This window comes from Cetorhinus maximus, chromosome 8 (assembly GCF_964194155.1).
Source record: "Cetorhinus maximus chromosome 8, sCetMax3.hap1.1, whole genome shotgun sequence".
In the NCBI taxonomy this organism is placed as follows: domain Eukaryota; kingdom Metazoa; phylum Chordata; class Chondrichthyes; order Lamniformes; family Cetorhinidae; genus Cetorhinus; species Cetorhinus maximus.
In genome coordinates this window covers 105008797-105034441 of record NC_135886.1, presented here as the reverse complement: position 1 = coordinate 105034441, position 25645 = coordinate 105008797, and the positions used below count along the sequence as shown (strand labels likewise).

The 25645-nt window shown below is 42.9% G+C and overlaps 1 protein-coding gene across 8 annotated transcripts in view; it reads right to left on the bottom strand.

Moving 5' to 3' along the window:
- The window catches only part of LOC144683854 (sodium- and chloride-dependent neutral and basic amino acid transporter B(0+)-like), a 453756-nt gene that overhangs the window by 24875 nt on the left and 403236 nt on the right, over positions 1–25645 (bottom strand). For 7 of the 8 annotated variants that reach the window (XR_013577349.1, XR_013577347.1, XR_013577344.1 and 4 more), the window contains 5 exons: positions 17874–18012; positions 16948–17080; positions 11688–11828; positions 9321–9549; positions 3321–3446 (listed from right to left, as the gene is read on the bottom strand). Coding sequence is in view for 1 of the 8 variants with exons in the window: in XM_078547360.1 (XP_078403486.1) it covers positions 3321–3446; positions 9321–9549; positions 11688–11828; positions 16948–17080; positions 17874–18012 (768 nt within the window). In the remaining 7 variants the exon portion in view is untranslated. The remainder of the gene's footprint in view (positions 1–3320; positions 3447–9320; positions 9550–11687; positions 11829–16947; positions 17081–17873; positions 18013–25645) is intronic. The other variant, XR_013577348.1, reaches the window with a different exon arrangement.

The following is a 25645-nucleotide window of genomic DNA, read 5'->3' as shown; positions in this document are numbered from 1 at the left end:
GATTGTGTTTGAGTACAATTCTGCTGCTGCTGATGGCTCACAGTGCCTCATGGATACCTAGTCTTGAGTTGTTAGGTTTGTTCGAAATCCATCCCATTTAGCACGCTGGTCATGCCACACAACACGATGGAGGGTATCCTCAATGTGAAGGTGGGACTTGGTCTCCACAGTGACTGTGCGGTGGGCACTCCTACCGACACTGGCATGGAAAGATACATCTGCGGCAGGCAGGTTGATGAGGATGAGGTCAAATATGCTTTTGCATCTTGTTTGTTCCCTCGCCAATTGCCGCAGACCCAGTCTTACAGCTATGTCATTTAGGACTCGGCCAGCTCGGTCAGTAGCGGTGCTGCTGAGCCACTCTTGGTGATGGACATTGAAGTCCCCCCACCCCGAGTGCCCTTGCTAACCTCAGTGTTTCTTCAAAGTGGTGTTCAACTTGGAGGCGTACTGACTCATCAGCTAGGGGAGGGGAGGGGGGTTGGGGGGTTGGGAGGGGTGGAGGTGGCTGCGGTACGTGGTAATCAGCAGGAGGTTTCCTTGCCCATGTTTGATCTGTTGCCATGAGACTTCATAGGGCTCGAAGTCAATGTTGAGGGCTCCCAGGGCAACTCCCTCCCGACTGTATACCACAGTGCCGCTACTTCTGCTGGGTTGTCCTGCCGGTTGGTATGACTATGTCAGGCTGTGACTAGCCTGTGAGACAGAACCCCCCCCACCCCACTGCTGTTTTGGCACAAGCCCCCAGCTGTTAGTGCAGAGGGACTTGCAAGGTGTGCCTTTGTCATTTCTCGTGACAAGCTCGATGTCAGATGGTCCATCTGCTTTTTTTTGTTCCTACTGCAGTGATTAGCAACACTTGGCTTGCACAGCCATCTCATAGGGCAGATATGGGTCAAACATATTGTGTGGGCCTGGAGTCACATGTCAAATGACCAATATGAGTGGCACATTTCCTTCCCTGAAGGGCTACAGTGAACAAGATGGGTGCTTTACAACAAAGCAGAAGCTTCATTATCACCAATGAAGATCATAGCTTTTAAATTCCAGATTTATTTAATTGTCTGAGTTTAAATATGAACATATGAAATAGGAGCAGAAGCAGGCCATTCAGCTCCTCGAGCCTGCTCCGCTATTCAATAAGATCACAACTAATCTGTGTTTCATGTTCCATATTCCCATCTGCCCCTTACCTAACAAGAATCTATCTACATCTGCCTTAAAAATATTCAGTGACCCCGCCTCCACTGCCTTCTGAGGCAGAAAGTTCCGAAGTCGCACAACCCTCTGAGAGAAAAAAATTCTCTTCATCTCTGTCCTAAAAGGGTGATCTCTAATTTTAAAAGTGCCCCCTAGTTCTGGACTCACCCACTAGAGGAAACATCCTTTCCATGTCGACCTTGTCAAGACCATTCAGGATCTTATATTCTTCAATCAAGTCACCACTCAAGCTTCTAAACTCCAGTAGAAACAAGCCCAGCCTGTCCAACCTATCTTCATAAGACAACCCTCTCATTCCAGGTGTCAATCTAGCAAACCTCCACTGAACCACCTCCAATACATTTACATCCTTCCTTAAATAAGGAGATAAAAACTGCACACAGTATTCGAGATGTCTCACCAATGCCCTGTCTAACTGAAGCATAACATCCTTACTTTTATGTTCAATTCCTCTCTTAATAAAGGATGGCATTTCATTAACCTCTTGATTACATGCCATACCTGCATACTAACCTTTTGTGACTCATGCACTCGAACATCTGGATCACTCTGCACCTCAGAATTCTGTAGTCGTTCTCCGTTTAAGTAATACTCTGCTTTTTCATTCTTCCTGCCACATTTTCCTAAACTATTCTCCATCTGCCAGATTTTTGCCCACTCACTCAACTTATCTTTATCTGTCTGGAAACTCCTTATGTCTTTTTCACAACATACTTTCCTAGCAATCTTTGTGTCATCTGTAAATTTAGCTACCATGCCTTCGCTCCCCTCATCAAAGTCATTGATGTAAATTGTAAAAAGTTGAGGCCCCAGCACAGGTCCCTGCAGAACTCCACTTGTCACATCCTGCCATTCCGAGAGAAGACCCATTAATGCATACTTTCTGTTTTCCGTCAGCTAGCTAATATTCTATCCAGGCTAATATGTTACCTCCTACACTATGTGCTTTTATTTTCCAAATTAAACTTTGATATGGCACCTTATCAAATACTTTCTGCAAATCCAAGTACAGAACATCTACAGACTCCCCTCTGTCCACTGCACATGTTACTCCTTCAAAGAACTCTAATAAATTTGTTAAACATAATTTCCCTTTCACAAAACCATGCTGACTCCTCCTGATTACCCCGAGCTTTTCTAAGTGCCCAGCTATAACCTCTTTAATGATTGACTCTAACACCTTTCCCACTACAGACGCCAAGCTAACTAGCCTATAGTTTCTTGTTTTCTGCCTCCCTCCCTTCTTGAATAGAAAGGTTATATTTGCTATTTTCCAGTCTGATGGAACCTTTCCAGAATCTAGGAAACTTTGGAAAATGAACACCAATGCATCTATTACCTCATTAGCCACCTCTTTTAAGACCCTAGGATGAAGCCCATCTGGACCCGGAAACTTGTCAGCCGTAGCTCCATCAGTTTGTGCAGCGCTACTTCCCTAGTGATTGCAATTTCACTAAGTTCCTCTCTCCCTCCACCTCCTGATTTACATCAGGAGGTGCAGGGGAAGGTACTGAAATTCCTCAGCTGCTGAGCTGAGATTTAAACTCATGTCTCTGGGTCATTTATCTAGGCCTCTGGACGACTCCAGTGACATAAACGTAATATATCAATGTCATCGTTCCTCAGTGCATTTTTATCTAATCCTGCTCCTGTACCTCTGCTGTGTGGGAAACCGCTCAGGATGCATCTCAAACTGTATGATGATTATCATCAGACACCTGGAGCTGCAGCACCTGGGCACAAACGGAGAAAAATGAGGCTCTACCATCTGGGAAAAGGAAAAGGGAGAGGGAATATCACCGGAACAGTGAGATTGAAAATCACTGCAATAAAAATCAAACAGGAATTCTATTCTGATATCTTCCAGATGCTGAGGTGACATTTACCTGAATATTCATTTAATGCAGCTGTTAACACATTGAATTCAAACAGGTTGATGCTCCATTAAACAGCGAGCAGAGAGTTGCCACAAAGAAACATTACTCATTCACTGACATCGCCAGCAGTAATTCCCGACCCTACATTATAAGCATAATAAATACAACTTCCTTTTATATAAATAGAAAGTGATTCTTTAAATGAAGTATTGTCATTCTTACCTAAGGTTGCAAACTGAGTGTCGAGTCCCAGAGTGATCAGCATGAGGAAAAATAAAAAGGACCAGAAAGGTGCCCATGGCAACTGTGCAAAAGCCTCTGGGTAGGCAATGAAAACCAAACCAAAACCTAAACAGTGGATATAATTGACACGGTAAAATTAATGTAACTTACAGTAGACATTTTATTTTTATCCTTTTAAGGGATGTAGGTGTCACTGGCAAGGTCAGCATTTATTGCCCATCACTGATTGCCCTTGAGAAGGTGGTGGCGAGCTGCCTTCTTGAATCATTGCAGTCCCTGTGGTGTAGGTACACCCACAGTACTGTTAAGGAGGGAGTTCCAGGATTTTGACCCAACGACAGTGAAGGAACGGCGATATATTTCCAAGTCAGGATGGTGTGTCACTTGGAGGGGAACTTGCAGGTGATGGTGATGGCTGCCCTTGTCCTTCCAAGTGGTAGAGGTCATAGGTTTGGAAGGTGCTGTCTGAGGAGCCTTGGTGTTTTGCTGCAGTGCATCTTGCAGATGGTACACACTGCTGCCACTATGCGTGGTGGTGGAGGGAGTGAACGTTTAGGCAAATGAATTGGGTGCTGATCAAGTGGCCGTCTTATCCTGGATGGTGTTGAGCTTCTTGAGTGTTGTTGGAGCTGCACTCATCCAGGCAAATGGAAAGTATTCCATCACACTCCTGGCTTGAGCCTTGTAGATGGTGGACAGAGTTGCAGGGGACAAGGAGTGAGTTACTTGCCACAGAATTCCTCCAACCTGCTCTTGTAGCCACAGTATTTACTCAGACCAGTTTCTGGTCAATGGTAATCCCAAAGGTGTGGATAGTGGGGGATTCAGTGATGCTAATGACATTGATGTCAAGGGGCAATGGTTGGATTCTCTCCTGGTGGAGACAGTCATTGTCTGGCACTTGTGTGGAGTGAATGCCACTTGCCACTTATCAGCACAAGCCTGAATGTTGTCCAGGTCTTCCTGCAATATGGGCATGGACTGCTTTAGTATCTGAGGAGTCACAAATGCTGCTGAACATTGTGTAACCATCAGTGAACATTCCTACTTCTGACCTTATGATGGATGGAAGGTAATTGATGAAGCAGCTGAAGATGGTTGGGGCTAGGACACTACACTAAGAAGCTCCTGCAGTGATGTCCTGGCACTGAGATGGTTGGACTCCAACAACCACAACCATCTTCCTTTGTGCGAGGTATGGCTTCAACCAATGGAGGGTTTTCGCCCTGATCCCCATTGATTCCAGTTTTGCTAGGGCTCCTTGTTGCCACGCTTGTCAAATGTTGTCTTGATGTCAAGGGCAGTCACTTTCCCCTCAGGTCTGGAGTTCAACCCTTTTGTCCATGTTACTAACATACGAACAAGGAGCAGGAGTAGGCCATTCAGCCCCTTGAGCCTGCTCTGCCATTTAATAAGATCATGGCTGATCTGATAATAACCTGAAATCTGCATCCCGCCTACCCCGGATAACCTATCACCCCCTTGCTGACCAAGGATCTAACCACCTCTGCCTTAAAAATATTCGAAGACTCTGCTTCCACCACCTTTTCAGGAAGAAAGTTCCAAAGACACTGAGAGAAAATATTTCACCTCATCTCCATTTTAAATGGGCAACCCCTTATTTTTAAACAGTGACCCCTAGCTCTAGATCTTTCCACAACAGTAAACATCCTCTCCACATCCACCCTTTCAAGACCCCTCAGGATCTGATATGTTTCAATCAAGTTGCCTCTTAATCTTCTAAACTCCAGCGGATACAAGACTATCCTGTCCAACCTTATAAGACAACCCACCCATTCCAGGTATTAGTCTGGTAAACATTCCCTGAACAGCTTCTAACACACTTACACCCTTGCTAAAGTAAGGTGACCAATACTATACATAGTACTCCAAATGTGGTCTCGTTAGTGCACTGTATAACTGAAGCATAACCTCCCTACTTTTGTATTCAATTCCCCTCGCAATAAATGATAACATATTAGTCTTCCTAATTACTTGCTGTACCTGCATACTAACTTTTTGAGATTCATGCACTAAGACACCCAGAACCCTCTGCATCTCAGAGCTCTGCAATCTCTCACCATTTAGATAATATGCCTCTCTTTAATTCTTCCTGCCAAAATGGACAATTTCACATTTTCACACATTATACTCGATTTGCCAGATCTTTGCCCACTCACTTAACCTATCTATATCTTTTTGTAGCCTCTTTATATCCTCTTTACAATTACTTTTCTACCTATCTTTGTATCTTCAGCAAATTTAGCAACAATCCCATCCATCCCTTCATCCAAATCATTTATATAAATTGTAAACAATTGGAGGTCCCAACACTGAACCCTGTGGCACACCACTCGTTACATCTTACCAACCTGAAAAAGATCCATTTATGCCTACTCTCGGCTTCCTGTTAGCCAGCCAATCTTCTATCCATGCCAATATGTTACCCCCTATACCATGAGCTTTTGCTTTCCACAATAACCTTTGATGTGGCACTTTATCAAATGCCTTCCAGAAATCGAAGTATAGTACGTCCACTGATTCCCCTTTATCCATAGCACATGATACTTCCTCAAAGAACTCCAACAAGTTGGTTAAACACAATTTCCTTTTCACAAAAACATGTTGACTTTGCCTGATTACATTGAACTTATCCAAGTGCCCTACTATGGCTTCTTTAATACCAGCTTCTAACATTTTCCCTATGACAGATGTTAAGCTAACTGGCCTGTAGTCCCCCGCTTTCTGTCTCCCTCCCTTTTTGAATAATGGACTTTCATTTGCTATCTTTCAATCTAATAGAACCTTTCCCAAATTTAGGGAGTTTCGGAAAATGTTTGGACCAAGGCAGTCGTGAGTCAGCTGGGCTGACTGTTCAATTCGCCACCATAATGCTGCTAGTGCTGGTGGAAAACTGAAATCCAAAACATATTGACTGGAATGGTTCCAGCCACTTCCAGCAGAGCCTGTGTGGCACACCCTGAATGCAAAGGTGCCTGTGTGGCCATGTGTTGTGGGCACCCGATAAATTTGGAATGGGTGGATATTGTGATATGGAACAGTCTCTCAAACTGATTTGATGCAGGATCTGCCATTTTGGTCCTTCCATGTAAAGTTAAGACCCTCTCTTAATCACTCCCAGCTGAGCATGCATTCAGCTGGACAAGCCCGTCCTCAACCCCCAACCCCACCAGTAATATTATTCATAGGGATAACCATGAGCCCATCAGGTGAGGTGCTTTTGTCTTTCTTTTGAGGGTGAAGAGTTAGTGGAAGGTGGAAGGATAGTGTTGAGTGTTATTGGAGGAGTTTTGCAACCTTTTTGGATTTCCAAGGATTGGTTCTGGATTATGACAAGGAGCTCAGAGGAGCTGGAAGGCCTGTCAGGAGAAAGCCTGCTTCACTAATGGGGCCTATAGTTACAGTACCTGTTAGGCTGCAGTGGGACGTGGAGATAGAGCACAGGCAGCAGAGAGGGGGATCTGTGCACAGAGGGAAGAGGAGAACAGTTAATAGAAGGCCGCACCCACCAAGGTCTTCAGGGGGTTTGTCTCCTACCTCCACCTCAGCCGGGAACAGTGTCTGAGGCACACACGTTTCACCAAGAAGGTGTGACTGAACTGTACCACCTCCTACAACCCGAGCTTCAGCTGCACAGTAGAGTGAGGAGAGAGCTGCCACTGGCTGCAATGTTCACTGTATCTTGTTATGACGAGGTGAGAGGAGCGAACTGGCTCCCTGTATTCAACCTCCTCAGTTGGTCACTACAAAAGTTGAAGATTTTCTTTTCATGACTACATGCCTTTTCCAAATCAAAATGTATTTACCTATTTAAACTGTGAACAATACTGAGCCAATCAAACCATGTTTTCCTGAGTCAAAGAAAGAGCAAATTTATTAACCACTAAACCCAAGAAAAATAATAAAAAGCGACTGAAAGCATTCGGCCCCCATACAGTCATTTGGGCCGAAACAGACAGACACACACACACACACTCATACACACAGACACACACTCACGCACATACTCATACATACAAATACACAGATGCACACACACACACACACTCATACACACACTCACGCACATACTCATACATACAAATACACAGATGCATACATACACACACTCATACAAACACACAGGCACACTCACACACACTCTCATACACACACACGCACACACTCATACAGACACACACAATTACACACAAACACATTCGTACACATACATACACTCACACACACTCACATTCACACGCACAAACACACACACAGATGCACACATTTACACACACACATACTCTCACATACACATACACTTTCACATATGCATGCACACATACACATGCACACACACACACACACATATCAGAAATAAGGGGAGTTATAGCCCAATAAAAAAAGGTACCATAATATATGGCTAAGTGCCCTTTGATTGTCCTTGAGGCATATATCTTAAGCATTGCGGCTGAGGTAAGTTAGTTGGTTTCTTGGATGCAGTCAGATGTAGAAGGTGTTACAATTATTACGAGGTCTTGGTTCACTGGTCATTTTCTGATAGGGTTGGCTTCTTGAACTGGGCAACACATTCCAAAAGGCAAAGAGGGTAAAAGATCAGCCTTCACCCTGTTTCCTCTGCTGAAGACTTTCTTGACACCACCTGTGTCACTTGCAACCTCCCTTTAGCGGCTGTGCAGCCTTGAAATACTTCACTCATTGTCTATTTCCTAGAGGTTTAGAGTCTGTCTGTCTGTGGCAGCCATTGTTTCAATCTCCAGTATTTTGCATTTTTAATATATTTTCCTTCACCAGTCATGAGTTTCAGTGGGTGCCTGGATTAAAGGAAATGTCTCTCTCTTCACACTCCCCTGAGGGTGATGTGTTAGGTTCTCATCTTCACCTTGGAATGTGACCTCTCATTTTTAAGCAGTTTGTTCTGTCTCATTTCAAATTGACAGGACATACCCACCGGTGACGGTGGTGTCTGGGACAGTAACTATAAGGTATGTTTCCGTGAGGATGACCATATTGGGTTGTTGCTTGACTGGTCTGTGAGACACCTCTCCCAATTTGGCACTAGCCCCCAGATGTTAGTAAGGAGGACTTTGCAGGGTCAATAGGGCTAAGATTGCCGTTGTCATTTCTGGTGCTGAGGATGATGCCAGGTGGCCCATCCGGTTTCATTCCTATTTTTTTTTTACTTTCTAGTGGTTTGATACAATTAAGTGGCTTTCTAGGCCATTTCTGGGGCCATTTAAGAGTCAACCACATTATGGGAACCAATCGACAAAGCTGCCCTTGATGGTGGTAGCAGGCAAGGGGCCAAGCCTCTGGGGGCGAAACTGGCTAAAGGAAATTAAGTTAGAATGGGCTGAAATTTTCCAGTTGAGAGCAAATGGGTTACAAGAGCTACGTTGAAAGTATGCCTCAATCTTCAAGGATGAACTTGGAAATATGCAGGGGCTGCAAGCAAAAACTCATATGGATTTGGAGGCAACCCCCTGTATCATGAAGGCAAGGCCGGTACCATACACACCATGAGAGAAAGTCGACACCGAACTGGACAGACTAGAAAAGCTGGGCGTTATACAACCTGTGCAGTTCTCTGAATGGGTAGCGCCAATAATCCCTGTCCTTAAACCTGACCAAAGTGTCCAAATTTGTGGAGACTACAAATTGATGGTTAATAAAGTGGCAAAGCTAGACAGACACCCCATTCCAAAAATCGAAGACCTGTATGCTAAGCTACCAGGTGGAACCACCTACACGAAGCTTGATATGAGTCATCTTCATCAACAACTAGAGTTAGATAATGCCTCATGGAAATTTGTCACAATTAATATCCACATATTGTAAGGAACTCGGAACAAACAATTATGAGCTGAAGGCTGTTCAAAGAAATCTAACTAATGAGATAAGTCATGAGGTTCTGTGTTCCGGAAACACCCAGCCCAGTAAGTATAATTGTACCTTTACCTGACTGTGCAACTTCTGAAACAGGCTTGCCTTGTATATGAGCCATGTGTCCAAGGGTTGAGAAGATGGCAAATCCAGCAAACACACTCGTAGCACAATTAACAACACAGATAATGATGGTATCTTGGTAACAGTTATTGTGGAATTTGTTGTAGGATGACAGTGTTAATAAACTGCCCCAACCCACTGCAAGAGAATAGAAAATCTGTGTTGCAGCATCTTTCCAGACCTGGTTAATAGAAGGGAGAATTAATCAGCACTGAGAGATTTCACTTGAACTCATTCAACAGATAAAACTACATTAACCATGAGGAACATGTAGAGGGTTAGTCCCACAGCTTAATGGTGAGCTGACTGAATGAAGCTCCCTCTGGTCAACAGCATCTCTATTAAACAGTCAGACCATCATTCCGTCTCCCTGTCTACTACTTGCTGCCAAATTCCCTTCAGGAGCCTCGATGCTTTCCACTGTCACCCACGTTTTCTAGTGAGGGATTCGATTCTTTACTTGCAGTTTGTACACTGACACCTAGTGACCTCCATTCTTTTACTGAAAACAGCAACAAAGGAAACATTTTCACCTCAAAATAAACACTCGTATCCAATGCAACAAAAACCCACCAAATTCAAAATTTAGATCTCAGTATCAATAAAGACCTTGTCATTATTTTTATTGTCCACTGTAAAACACAGTGTAAATGGCCTACACAGGGAATGGTTGTGGTCATGTAAACAGAGGGTAAATAATTTAATTAGGCATCAAAATTGGAAGGGATATAAAACAGGATGCCATTTTGATATCAACCATTTTATACTCACACAAATTCAAAGGCTCATTATCTGCTGTGGGAATCATGGTGAGGCTAATAACACTATTATTTGTATGCAAATCCCACAGCAACTTCAGGTTAAACTCAGAAATCCAAGCATTCTTGTCCAATATTCACCACTCCATCATTCAGAATCACAGAATCACACAGTGCAAAAGAGGCCCTTCAGCCCATCGAGTCTGCACCGATACGTGAGAAATACCTGACCTATCTACCAAATCCCATTTACCAGCACTTGGCCCATAGCCTTGAATGTTATGACATGCCAAGTGCTCATCCAGGTACTTTTTAAAGGATGTGAGGCAACCCACCTCCAGCACCCTCCCAGGCAGCACATTCCAGACTGTCACCACCCTCTGGGTAAAAAAGTTTTTCCTCACATCCCCCCTAAACCTCCTGCCCCTCACCTTGAACTTATGTCCCCTCGTGGCTGACCCTTCAACTAAGGGGAACAGCTGCTCCCTATTCACCCTGTTCATGCCCCACATAATCTTGTACACCTCGATCAGGTCGCGCCTCAGTCTCCTCTGCTCCAATGAAAACAACCCAAGTCTATCCAACCTCTTGGGAGCCTCAGGAAACCGGAAGCTGTCTATCTGCCTCACATTTACATACACTGACCAGCGTGAAGTTTCTGTACTCATACTGTCAATACAAACTAAACTCAGCAAAGATGCTTAAGTCATTTCAAATCTAATTAACCTTTCAGCGATGTGTAGAGTCAGGTTATAAATGTTACTGGAGATTTAGGAAAAAGTATTAATTAGTTTAACTTTTCTTTCTGTGACTATTTTATTTCTTTTTCTCTTTTCTTCATTTCTCTTTATTTCTCTTTCTGCACCTGATTTAACATTGAATTCACCCACTCTAACACTTCCTTCTCTGTCTCAATCACTGTGCTGTAAATTTCACAATACTACAATCTGATTGGTTAAGGAGATACTCAGTTGCTTTTCCATGTTCATTCAGATCCCAGACATGGATGATGTTTTGTCGCTTCCATCTCCTACTTCCAGCTACTTGCAACACCAAATATCATTGACATCAAAAGTTTAAGTACAAGCCTAATAAGGAGCGGGTAATATTTATTGCCCTGCTATAGCCATATTTGAGACAATATTTACCCCATAGATTAATAAGAAAATTCACCTGAAAATGTTATTACTGAATCTGTTGCAAGGTTTCAGAAAGAAGGAGACATCGAAAGGAAATTCCATTCCATCCCATTCCCTGTCACTCTATCTCATTCAGTTCCATCCTATCTCTTCTCTCTCCATCCCAGCCTTTGTCATCCCTTCCCTCCTGCTAACACCAAGCTGATAAAAACTGTAAACTAACTCATTCAAACTTATCACAGGGTCTCAGTAAAAATGAGCAATACCTGGAAATTAGTTTTCCCCCATTTCAGCAAAAACCCAAAAGCAACACTCAGATTTTAAATTGATGATCCCAAGCGGACAAAAAAATGAAGTGAAACATTAAACAATACAAATAAAAGTTACATCTGAAATTCAGTCAATTATATTGTTGTTTTTACCTCAGCGTCAGCCAGCTTGGAGAAGTCTGACTGGCTTCCAATGTAGAAATCAATTCCTTTATCGGCTCCCTCCAGGGTAACACCTCGGATCAGGAGTATGGTCAGAACCACATAAGGGAATGTCGCAGTGAAATAAACCACCTGAACATGGAGAGTAACTTGTTAGATTTTCCTGTATTGCTGGTACAACATTTACAGTATTGAATCCAATTGGATGGGAAACTAACAGGATTGTGATCAAAGCAGAGAATGAATCATAAGATAAATGAAGCAGTAATGACTACATGAATTGAAAACTGAGCTGCAAAATGGAACTGAATTTAACGTGCAGAATAATATCCTAACTTTTATATAGTTCACATTCAGGGAAATAACATACTTAAACAGGAAAAGCAATCGGAGTGTGATGAATATATTTCACCCCTCACATTTCTTTGTCAATCTCATTGTCCAGACAAACCTCATTTCACTCAAATAAAACCAGGATCCTAATCTGCTCAATCACTGAGCCAATCCTGCCCAGCCTTCCAGAGCAATTGGGAATTCACCTTGAGTCCCTGTATCAGTGACTGAAACCCTTAGGATGAGGGGCACATTTCAGGGGTTTGGGGAAAAAGCAGGTTATAGTCGCTTTTCAGGTGTGGGGGTTGCTGCTTACACCCTGCCTGTGCCTGTTCTTATTGAGACAGGCAAGATGCAAACTTATTGGTGCCTCTTCACTTACATGATTGTAGCTTTGATGTGAGTGGGGCCCACATTGCTGGTTGCCTGAGAGCTCAGCAAGGGGCTGACCAGCGTGGGCTGACTTCATATGGTGCAACCAGTTGGTTCCTCTTAAAGGCATTCTGCCCTTCTTTAAGGGGAACTTCACTCAGTGGCAGAGAGGTTCTACTGACTGCTGCTGCTGACACTGGCTGCAAGTAGGAAGTGCACAAAATTATTGCCAGGGAAAAGAGAGGGCTCTTAGGCTCACAAATGCAGTGCTGAAGCCATAGTGGTGATGAACACGAGGTGAGAGACCAAGTTTCCATGCCGATGAGGGGGAGGTGCAGCAGTCTCTCAAGGATCACCTACCGATTGGAATGAGAAAGATGACCCGGGGGGTCTAAGTAAGGATTTGGGACCGGACGGCCTGGCAACATTGCCACAAGAAGTTTAATATCCCTATGCAGCTGGTAAAGGTCAGTGAAAGTATCTTCACATGATATCTACCCACTGCTCTGCCAAACTCTCAGTTTGCTCAATACCCATCACTCAGCCAGCAGTAGCCCCAACAATCAGGACTCGTGTCTAATATCCAGATAATCCATCTCACCTTCACACATAAACTAATGATACCAGCCTGACACCCAGCACTTACAGCTTCCACACGCCTTCAGTTTTCAGCTGTGGTAGGCACATCGCCTGCATAAGGCAATACAATCACTAATATTCTGCCCTCTCTCTCTCTCTCCCAGGACAAGATCTCCCACCCAGTCTAAGGGAGAGGAGCAGAATCAGTGAGGGGCAAGGATGCCTGCTTCTCTTGTCTCCTGTGGAGGAGATGGATCTCAGTATCACAGTGCCAACTGCAGCAGAGCCCCTGGCAACCAGTGTCAGTGAGAACATTGAGAAAGATGGAATGTTCCTGTCATCTACTCAATGTTTCCTCTAACTTCTTTTGGTTCTGTGTGGCCAGCTTGTTGCACTGTGTGATCCCATCAAGGTTAATGAGAGCTGATGCATCCACACAGTTTATGGGGAATGTTCTTTATGTCCCTTCTCAAATCCCATCTCACCCTTTTCCTGATATCTGACATGATGTGCAAGTTGCTGATGGTGTGACCATGGACCGCTTGCTTCCTCTCCACACCCTCATCTCAACCTCATCTCATTTCTAATTTTCTGCTTTCAGATACTGCCATCTGACCAGCCACAATACGCCAGGGGGAATAGAGAGTGAGCAATTGCACAACACTGATGAATAAGCACCTGATCTAACACTCGCAGCCACCAGCTCAGGCACTGACACAACACTTAGAGGCTGGTATGGAGTTGGGATCATCATGTAGTGAGGCACCAGGCATGAGTGGGCTGCAGCGGGGCAAGAGGCTCATCTACCAGCTTACCATTTGGCGGGGTCACAGACAGGTCCTGCTACAGGGACTGAGATGAGGATCTCAATGTGGTGGTGTATAGGAGAACACTGATGAGGACGCACACTGAGATACTTGGTGCACTGGCTGGCTTGCCAGACAGCCTCGCTCACTATCAAGGCAAATGGAGAAACCTGGCTCCAGTGTGACAGAGAACATCACGTAGACCTTAATGTCACCACAGCCTCAGTCCATCTCGCTCTGGCATTGTAGACCCAGAGGCACTGCCACTGCAGCCCATACCTGTTGCAGCCTTTGTGTGAACTGGTCACCCTGCTTCGCTGTGAGGGTGCAGTGGCACTCCCTGCTAAATTCAGCAACTCACCACAACACCTCCATAAACACCCCACTGTACTTCCACAAATCTAGCAATAGTATACGTTCATCTAAATCATCTCATAATTATCATCTCATCGATAATAACCTCATCTCCTCTGGAGATCTTCCTTCCACAGTTTCCAACCTGATAGTCTCCCAACCTCGGACGGCCCGCTTCTACCTCCTACCCAAAATCCACAAACAGGACTGTCCCGGCAGAACGATCGTGCCAGCCAGTTCCTGCCCCACGGAACTCATTTCTTGCTATCTTGACTCCATTCTCTTTCCCCTTGTCCAGTCCCTTCCCACCTACATCCATGATTCCTCTGACACCCTACATCATATCAACAATTTCCAGTTCCCTGGCCCCAACCGCCTCCTCTTCACCATGGACATCCAATCCCTCTACACCTCCATCCTCCACCAGGATAGTCTGAGGGCTCTCCGCTTCTTCCTCGAACAGAGGCCTGAACAATCCTCATCCACCACTACTCTCCTCCGTCTGGCTGAACTTGTTCTCACACTGAACAATTTCTCCTTAAACTCCTCTCACTTCCTCCAAATAAAAGGTGTGGCTATGGGTACCCGCATGGGCCCGAGCTATGCCTATCCCTTTATGGGGTATGTGGAACATTCCTTGTTCCAGTCCTACTCCGGCCCCCTCTCTCCGGTACATCGATGATTACTTCGGTGCTGCTTCATGCTCTCGTCTGGACCTGGAAAAATTTATTAATTTTGCTTCCAATTTCCACCCCTCCATCATTTTCACATGGTCCATCTCTGACACTTCCCTTCCCTTCCTTGACCTCTCTGTCTCAATTTCTGGTGAAAGACTGTCCACCAATATCCATTACAAGCCTACCGACTCCCACAGATACCTCAACTACAGCTCCTCACACCCCGCTTCCTGTAAGGACTCCATCCCATTCTCTCAGTTCCTTCGCCTCCGTCACATCTGTTATGATGATGCCAATTTCAAAAACAGCTCCTCTGACATATCCTCCTTCTTCCTTAACCAAGGTTTTCCACACACGGTCGTTGACAGGGCCCTTAACCGTGTCCGGCCCATCTCCCGCGCATCCGCCTTCACACCTTCTTCTCCCTCCCAGAAACATGATAGGGTCCCCCTTGTCCTCACTTATCACCCCACCAGCCTTCGCATTCAAAGGATCATCCTCTGCCATTTCCGCCTACTCCAGCATGATGCCACCACCAAACACATCTTCCCTTCACCCTCCCTGGTGGCATTCCACAGGGATCATTCCCTCCGGGTCACCTGGTCCACTCCTCCATCACCCCCTACACCTCAACCCCCTCTCACGGCACCTTCCCATGCAACCACAGAAGGTGCAACACCTGCCCCCTTACTTCCCCTCTCCTCACCGTCCAAGGGCCCAAACACTCCTTTCAAGCGAAGCATCATTTCACTTGCACTTCCCTCAATTTAGTCCACTGCATTCGTTGCTCCCAATGCGGTTTCCTCTACATTGGAGAGACCAAACGCAGGCTGGGTGACTGCTTTGCAGAACACCTTCGGTCTGTCCGCAAGCATTACCCAGACCTCTCTGTCACTTGCCATTTCAACACTCCACCCTGCTCTCATGTCCACATGTCCGTCCTTAGCATGCTTTATTGTTCCAGTGAAGCTCAACGCAAACTGGAGGAACAGCACCTCATCTTCCGACTAGACACTTTACAGCCTTCCAGACTGGACATTGAGTTCAACAATTTTAGATCATGAACTTTCTCCTCCATCCCCACCCCCTTTCCGATTCCCCCCCTTTTTTTTCCAATAATTTATATACAATTTTCTTTTCCCACCTATTTCCATTATTTTTAAATGTATTTCCATCCATTGTTTTATCTCTACCTTTTAGCCTATTTCAATCCCTTCCCTTCACCCCACCCCACCCCACCCCCACCAGGGCTATCTGTACCTTGCTTGTCTTGCTTTCTACCCTTAATTAGCACATTCCTCAGATAATATCACCACCTTCAACACCTCTTTGTCTTTTTGTCTGTGACATCTTTTGGTTATCTCCACCTATCACTGGCCCTCTATCCAGCTCTACTTATCCCACCCCCCCTTAAACTAGCTTATATTTCACCTCTCTTCTATTTTTACTTAGTTCTGTTGAAGGGTCATTCGGACTCGAAACATTAACTGTGCTCCTCTCCACAGATGCTGCCAGACCAGCTGAGTTTTTCCAGGTATTTTTGTTTTTGTTTTGGATTTCCAGCATCCACAGTTTTTTGCTTTCATCTAAATCACCTTACCTGCAAGTTGAGAGGTTGATCATTTAGAGAACTTTATTGGGGAGTCGGATTTGCAGGTGCACACATATTCTTTTAGTGATTGACAAGTAAATATGGTGAGTGGACCAGCACAGTCCAAATTCATGTGTCAAATTAGCCTGAATGGCTGTTTGACACCATGACCTGACCAATTGGGAAATTCCAGCCCATGAATGGAAAATCCCAGCATGGGGAAAGATTTGCTTTAAGCTGCCCAAGAAGCTGTGTACACCACTCAGAAAGTCTCGGACACTGATAGCACCGCATCCAGTGGCATGAAGGGTCTGAATTTGTTGCTCCAGCTGCTCTTCACTCAGGAAATAAACCAGATCGCTATCCAGCCTGAAGTGCTCATGAATTATGGATCTCCCACTCCCCAAAGAGTCACTGTTACCATCACTTGTGAGATAAACCAGCCCACTGCACTAATGGTTTATAAATTCTACTTTTATTGTTGCAGAAATCTGTACTTTGTCTTCAGTTTTAACTCTATTCATCACCAATTCTTTTACCTTTCCTGAAGATTTGATTCCGTTTGATAACGCTGCTCCAACAATCAGCCAGACCAGAAGCAGACAGAGGGCTAAATACCAGACTATCTCCCCAGGCTCATTGATTGAACTGGTACGGCGTAAAACCACTTTACTAAATAAAATGACAACAGAGAATGACGTGTATAAGGATACTGTTCATTACACGTGGACACTATTAGACCCAATGCATCAGAATATTTAGTCAAATATTTGAATATTATTTAGTTGAAACAGAATCATTTCTACTTATAGAATCGAACTGTTGACAAGAATTGAGATGAAATTTAATATCTTTTATGATTTCTCTCTATTTCTACTGATATTTTAAATCATGAAGCTTTGTTGACATAGTGATCACTGCTGAGATTCCTTTTGATTTGAAGGAGTTCCTGACAGTGTTTCGTTGACTGCCTTATATTGCACTGTTAAAACTCCCTGGGTTACTCACTGTGAATTCAGCTCCTTTAAATTGTTAAACATGGTACCTGCTCCCAGACAGTTTCCCTCAATTCAGCTCCCAGGTCTCTGGTTTAAACACAACACTGTATTCAATTAAAACACAGAGAAAGGGATATCAGTCACAGATAATTGGAATCATTTAGTGTTTAGGGATTCCAATGGTGAATCTCATCCTTGAAAAAGGAGGCAATAAATAATGTTCAACAAATGTTTCTCTGTATAAATATTGTTAAAGTAAACCTGCAGTGTTAGAAACCAGGGAGCTATTAACTAATGAAAGGGCCCCTATTGTGATGTTATTTTATAACAAGTGTGTGATGTAAATATTATCTCTATCTAAATCAAACAGTTTTTCACTCATTAAACAGGGCATTGACTAAGCTAACCTTCCTGAGAGGAAGTACTGGTACAGCTGTGCAGGTTATAGGTGCCGCTAATTTACTTACTCCCAGTATTGCTCACTCGGACCCTGGTGAGGAATGTTGATTTCTGATCCATTTGGACAAGTTTCATTGTTTACATGCAGCCATGTTGTATTAACGATTTCAAAATACCCATCATCCAGAGTGAGATTGCAGAGTGGATCTAGAAAATGCGGAATGTGTTTTAGGATGACATTTCATTGGGAATGATGCTGTCATTTCTAGTGATATAATCAGGGTTACTGTTTCACTCTAACTGAATCAGTCCAATCCCTTTTATTACATGGATGAGGTTACAGATGGGCCAGAACACAGGGGTATAGTCTGTACACTCCAGTCACAGCACAGCTCAGCTCTGGTGCCCAGTGGTAGGTTTCATTTGACAAATTCTTCAGTGTTAGTAATCATGAATCCAATTCAAATAATTAAAATAAAAACAGTTTTTTCAATGAGTCATGATTATCAAAGAACCAGACGAATAAAGACTTTAAACAATGTAACACGTTTTGAATTAAAGCCAAGATTTAATGTACTTTCACTCACTACTAATAAAGCCTATACATACTGTCATGTACACATGACGAGGGTTAAAATATAACTCCCCTATCTTACCACCCCAAGTCTGACTGTAACAGGTATTGTTGAAGGATCTAGAAGTATGAAGTAATTTTCTCAATGCCTGTGTTTAACCATTTACATGCTGATTGCAAAGAAACAAATGTGGCGGGCTTTCTTGAGATTAAGGGGTTAGTTTTTATTGAGTTAAAAGCCTACTCAGGTAAAGGCAGCAAAATATTTAATAAGTTAAACCCACACTCCTCAGCTCTCACCACCCACATTCACATACAAGCATGCAAAATTTACAAGTTATACTGCTCCTTTCTTTGCCAAATTAAAGTTCAATTTTGAAAGATTAAAAATTGAGACTTCACCGTTTAGAAGTCCTTGGTTGGTCACTAGCTGCAGCAGAAACCACTCCAAGTTCCTTTAGATTCAGGAGTTGAGTTGAAGCTCATATAACTGCAATTGCCAAAGATAATTTCCTTTTAAAAACATAATCCATCTCTTCTAGAAGTCAATGATTTTTGCACCTGAGGTTTTGTTGGAAATTCACTATATCTGTGCTGGATGTTTAAACTGTAAAGAGATAGGGTCTTAACTTGGCAGAGGAGAGAAGGGTGCCCCTTACTGGCAACTTTTTCAGACTACTCACTGCTTCTGTCATTAGCAGCTTGTATTATAAAGATTTCAAATTGTTACCTTAGTCACATGACCTCTCGTTCCCTATAATGATTGCAGAAGAACCTATGCACACATGATTTATGGATATCACATGAGCCTTCTGAAACACATGATGCTGTGATTTCCCTATATGACATCCCTGCAGGTCATGGGTAAAAGTATCAACAGCCTCCCATATCAATCCTTACATATCTTGTGGTCAAGTTGGACAGTTTCTGAAAATGAGTCTGGATATCGCAATTACCCTGTGTCAGTTCACTGTGATCTGATAACATGCCACCATCATGCTGGCTGCTTATTATAATGATTTCTGTGTGCAGCCAGCACTAGGTGCCCTATTCATTGACTGCACGCATTAGCGGGGAGACCCGCTGTGATTATTTCTAATCCCACTTAACGCTCATCTGCACTACTTCACGTGAGTCTGCACCTCCTAAAGGGAAGGTGAATTGTGATTGCTGAGATGTTGAAATCATTGCTAATATAGATTGCTATGCAACATTCAACAATGACAGTGACAGCAAGAGATCTTTGGATTATAGACTGGAAGCATCGGTGGACAAGATGGAAAGATAAAGAGGGGTCCTTTATGTGCAGGAAAAAAGGGTCCCTCCAAACAAATGATGAGAAAGCAGTGGAAACAGAGAAGAACGTAAGGTACAGGAGCCGAAGTAGAGCATACAGTCCTTCACGCCTGTTATTTGAAAACTTATTTGTTACAGGATGTGGGCATCACATCAAACTCCTTGGATATCTGAGGAGTTATGTATGCTTCTGAGCATTGCACAATCATCAGCGAATGTCCCCACTTCTGAACTAATGGTGGAGGGAAGGTCATTGATGAAGCAGCTGAAGATGGTTTGGCCTAGGACACTACTCTGAGGAATTCCTGCAGCGATATCCTGGAACTGAAGTGATTGACTTCCAACAACCACAACCACCTTCCTTTATGCTAGGTATGACTACAACCATTGGGAACTTTCCCCTTGATTCTCATTGACTCCAGTTTCACTAGGGCTCCTCGATGTCACACTTGGTCAAATGCTGCCTTGATGTCCAGGGCAGTCACTCTCACCTCACATCTTTTGTCCATGTTTGGACCAAGGCTGTAATGAGGTCAGGAGATGAGCGGCCCTGGCGGAACCAAAACTAGGTAAGTCTTGCTTGATAGCAATGTTAATTACACCTTCCATCAATTTGCTGATAATCAAGAGTAGACTGATAGGGCGGTAATTGGCTGAGGTGGATTTGTCCTGATTTTTTGTGGACAGGCCAAAACTGAGTCATTTTCCTTATTACCGGTTAGATGCCAGTGTTGTAGCTGTCCTGGAACAGCTTGGCCAAGGGCATTGCAAGTTCTGGAGTACAAGTCTTCAGTACAATTATTGGAATGTTGTCAGAGCCCATAGCCTTTGAAACATCCAGTGCCTTCAGCCATTTCTTGATGCCACGTGGAGTGAATTGAGTTGGCTGAAGACTGATTTCTATGACTCTGGGGACCTCAGGCGGAGGCCCAAGATGTATCATCCACTCGGCACTTCTGACTGAAGACGATTGCCAAAGCTTCAGCCTTGTCTTTTGAACTGCCATGCTGGGTTCCCCTATCTTTGAGGGTGGGAATGTTTGTGGAATCTTCTCCTCCAATTAGTTGTTTAATTGTCCACTGGGGAGATGGTAGTGTGGTGGTAATATCACTGGATTAGTAATCCAGGCTAATGCTCTGGGTTCAAATCCACCATGGCAGATTGTGGAATTTAAATTCAACTAATAAAATCTATAATTGAAAGCTAGTCAAGAAACTATCATTGATTGCCGTACAAACCCATCTGGTTTACTCATGCCCTTTAGGGAAAGAAATCTGCTGTCCTTACCTGACCTGGCTTACATGTAACCCCAGATCCACAACAAAGTGGTTGACTCTCAACTGCACTCTGAATAGCCTAGCAAGACCACCCACCCACCCCCCACATTAGCTGATAAATCAGTGCTCCTCCATGTCGAGCACCACTTGGAGGAAGCACTGAGAATAGCAAGAGTGCGGGATGTACACTGGGTGGGGGACTTCAATGTCCATCACCAAGAGTGGATCGGTAGCACCACCACAGACTGAGCGGGCTGATTCCTAAAGGACATAGCTGCTAGATTGGGTCTGCGGCAGTTGTGAAGGAACCAACATGGGGGAAAAACACACTTGACCTCACCTTCACCAACCTACCTGCCGCATATACATCTGTCCATGACAGTATCAATAGGAGTGACTGTCAGTAATGTATACAATGTTACTGGAAATTATTTTAAATTGGACTTGTAGTAGGGCCATATCTATGGTTGTGAGTGTGTGTGTCTTAAATGGATTAAAGCTAGCTAGTCTGGGTGCTTTGATGTATAATCGTTTTGAGATGTTAAACAGTAAGGAAGTTAAGGTATTTGCATTTTGTTGAATAAACCATTCAAAGACTGCACCTAGCAAGGAGACACCAAGAAATATGTTTATATTACTAATAAAATTGGTGGTGTGAAAGGGGTTTTATTGTTAGAAGAGGTGGAGTTCAAAGGGCCTGGTGATACAATGAGAATTTTCATTCAAAGGGGAGGCTAGGTAGATACAGAAGAGTTTAGTGTGTGGAAATCAGAGGCATGTAAGGTCTAAGCCACTTGTAAGCCCTACAGCTGTGTCTACGAGGGAACCAAATTGAAAGGAACCTCATTTTGAATTTTTAAGATAAAATGTGCTTTGCCTGATGTCTGTTTAAGTCTATGGGTATTGTTGCCTTGGGGAAGATTACCGGGGAGTGACTAATTTGAGAATTTGTTTAACAGTTATTTTTGTAGTAATTTGTAAACATGTGGATGTGTTTAATACCTGGTAAATTAATAAATATTTAATTTAATTTATATAAAAAAAAATCTGGGGGCTTGGTGGTTTCATTTCTAAATTCAGAGCTGTATCTCAAACATACCAATTGAAAATATAGCTTATGACAGTTGTTTAAAGTTTCCCTCTGGGATTTTAAATAACTCAGCCTTTACCAACTGCTGTGTCATAACAATTAGGGGCTCCTTGCCGGATAATATTTGTAATTCCTTGATTGGTTTGGAATTGGTGAATCTTAAGGTTACAAGTATGAAAAGCACATTGAATTCAAGAGTTGGTGAGGTTTTTTAGAAGCTGTGAGACTGCAAGATGGCTTTGGCAATTGCTAATGCTTGTCTGGGAGTAGAAGTTATAACTTTGATTGCGTTACAAAAAATAACCAAGCGTAAGTTAACAGAGGTGGTGGATAAGTTAAAATTGGGGCTGCCTGCGGGGGCTAGGAAATCAGATATAATTAAAAGTATAGCTCAGCATCTACAGTTGAAAGTGTTACCTGACACTAGTGAGTCACAGCTGGAGGTAGTGAGGCTTCAGTATGAAATGAAGAAGCTTGAATTTGAACAAGCAAAGGAACTGAAAAAAAAACTTGAATTAGAAGCAAAGGAAAGAGACATGCTATTTAAAAGGGAGCAAGCAGAAAGGCAGGAGAAAGGAAGGAAGCTGGAACTGGAATTTAATGAAAGAGAGAAAGAGAGAGAAAGAGAATACCTGCTTAAAAGGCTGTACGTTAAGAAAGAGATCTCGGAATCTGAGGAGAGTTCTGATGATGGAAAAACCTTTAACCAAAAACCCAGTGGGGAGATGTTTAGATTTGTAAAACTCTTCCAAAGTTTGAGGGAAAAGGTGTTGAAGCGTTTTTATTTCATTTGAGAAGATAGCTAAACAAATGAAATAGCCACATGAGTACTAGATGTTGTTATTACAGTCTAAGTTGCTGGGTAGAGCACATGAGGTATATACTTCACTGTCTGAAGAGGAATTGGTGAATTATGATGTGGTGAAAAAGGCTACTTTGAGTGCATATGCATTGATTCCTGAAGCATAAAGGCAGAAATTTAGGAAAAAGAGAAAACAGCCTGGGCAAACTTATATTGAGTTTGAGAGAGTAAAACAAAGTAATTTTGACTGGTGGATACGGGTGTTAAAAATAGATACAACAAATGCAGCTCTAAAGGAAGTAATTCTTTTGAAAGAATTTAAAGATTCAATCCCTTTGGTAGTGAGAACTCATGTGGAGGAACAGAGGGTTCAAACAGTAAGATAAGAGCAGATAGCTGATGATTATGAGTTAGTTCATAGAGCTAAACCTTTATTTCATCACCCTTTCAAATCGGAAAAGGATAGAAAGTGGGAAGGTGAAAGGAAGGTAGGTAGTCATGGAAGAGAAGGAATGGCTGGGAATTCCCAGGAAGTTTTTTCTCAGAATAAAAGGGAAAATACTGAGGGTAGGAAGACATTCTAAAATTGAGGTGTTTTCATTGTAATAAAGTGGGGCACACGAAGTCGGTGTGTTGGAAATTGCAGGGAAAATCTTGTTGGAATTATTGGGATACAGGAAAGCTCTGGAAGTAAAAGTGCTGTGGGTTGCGAGGTTCAGGCACAGGAAAAAACAATGGTTTGTGCACAGTCAAAACAGGGAGAATCAGTGAAAGGTAATGAACTGGGAATGTGTTCACAATTCACCCAAGAGAATTCAGAGGAGCAGGTTGGAGAAATGTTTAAAGACTTTGTGTGTCAAGAGTAAGCCTTTCTATGTGCACAGGGTGAAGTAGGTAAAGATTTTAAAATTTTAAGAGACACGGGCTAGCCAATTTTTTAATGTTGTATGATAGTGATTTTTGTTGTTCAGAGGGAGTGTTGCAGGAACAGGTGATAATAAATGGTGTTCATGGAGATGCTAAATCTATTCCATTGTGGAAGGTAAATGTAAGGAGCAAATGGAGGACAGGTGAAGCTATTGCTGGAGTAGTGGAAAAATCGCCCGCTGCAGGGGTTCAATTCATTTTGGGTAATGATATCGCTGGATCACAAATGTGGTAGTTGAGCCTGTAGAATTGTTTTCAACAGAGGTATTACAGAAGGAGCATCCTGGATTGTTTCCTGATTGTGTAGTAATGAGATCAAAAGCTCATCGGGAAGAACAAAATAAAAAAGGGCAGGCAGTTCAAAGGCAAGATGAAGTTGCAAAAATCCAATTTGCTGGCACTGTGTTTGATAACATTGTTCAGGAAGAAAGACTACTGGACAATTCAGCCGAAGTGTTTAATTCAAAGAGGTTAGTGGAGTTACAGAAAAAATGATTTACAATTAAAGTAGTTATATCAGAAAGCTTATTCACAAACAGAAGCAAAATGTATTCCAGAATGTTATCGCCTTAAGGGAGATATTTTAATGAGAAAATGGAAGCCGGATTATGTCTCAGCAAATGAAAGCTGGATTGAGGTGCATTAGATTGTTATCCCATTAAGGTATAGAAATGAGATTCTGAGGATTGCTCATGAAATTCCAATGGGGGAACATTTAGAGATTAGGAAAACCCAGGAAAAGATACTGAAGCATTTTTTTTGGCCAGGACTTCATAGGGATGTAGTCAAATTCTGTAGAACCTGTCATACATGTCAAGTAACATGGAAACCACAAGCAGTGATTAAGCTGGTGTCTTTAATCCCAATACCAGAATTTAAAGAACCTTTTACTAGGGTCATGATTGATTGTGTAAGACCCGTCCCTAAGACTAAAAGTGGAAATCAGTACTTACAAACAATAATGGATGTGTCTACCAGGTTTCCTGAAGCAATACCTTTATTAAGTATTACAGCTAAGAAGATTGTGGAGGAGTTAATTTTTTTACAAGATCTGGTTTACGTAAGGAAATACAATCAGATCAGGGGTCAAATTTCATGTCACAGCTGTTTAGGGAAGTAATGAGCAGTTTGGGGATAAAACAGTTTAATCAATAGCTTATCATCCGGTGGCAAAAGGAGCTTTGGAAAGATGGCATCAAACTTTAAAAACTATGATGAGGGCATACTGTCAGGATTATCCACAGAATTGGGTTGGAGGAATTCTATTCTTGTTGTATGCTATTAGAGATGCTCCTAATGCATCAACTGATTTTAGTCCTTTTGAAGTAGTTGATGGTCATGAGATAAGGGGACCAGTGAAATTGATTCATGAGAAGTTGGTGGGTCAAAACTCAGAAACAATTCTCTTGGATTACGTATCACATTTCAGGGAAAGATTGAACAGAGCATGTGAGTTGGCTAGGGAACATTTAAAGATATCACAGCAAGTGATGAAATTGAAGGCAGATAAGGAAGCTAAAGCTCGCAGTTTTGTTCCTGGAGATAAAGTGTTAGCTTTGTCACCAGTACTAGGTGATTCATTACATGCAAGATTTAGTGGGCCTTACAGCATTGAAGAGAAATTGAGTGAAGTAAATTATTTAATAAATATTCCAGATAGAAGAAAGAAGCAGAGGGTGTGTAATGTAAATATGTTTAAAAAGTACTTTGACAGGAAAGAAGAACAAAAAGAGGTATTAGCGATGGTGGATGATGATAAAGAGGTAGAAGCGCAGGACTCTGAAACTAATCAAATTGGATATTGAGGGGGTGCTTGAAAATTTAAATGAAATATTGAGTTACCTTCCAAGCAAGTGTCAACGTGTCAACGTTAT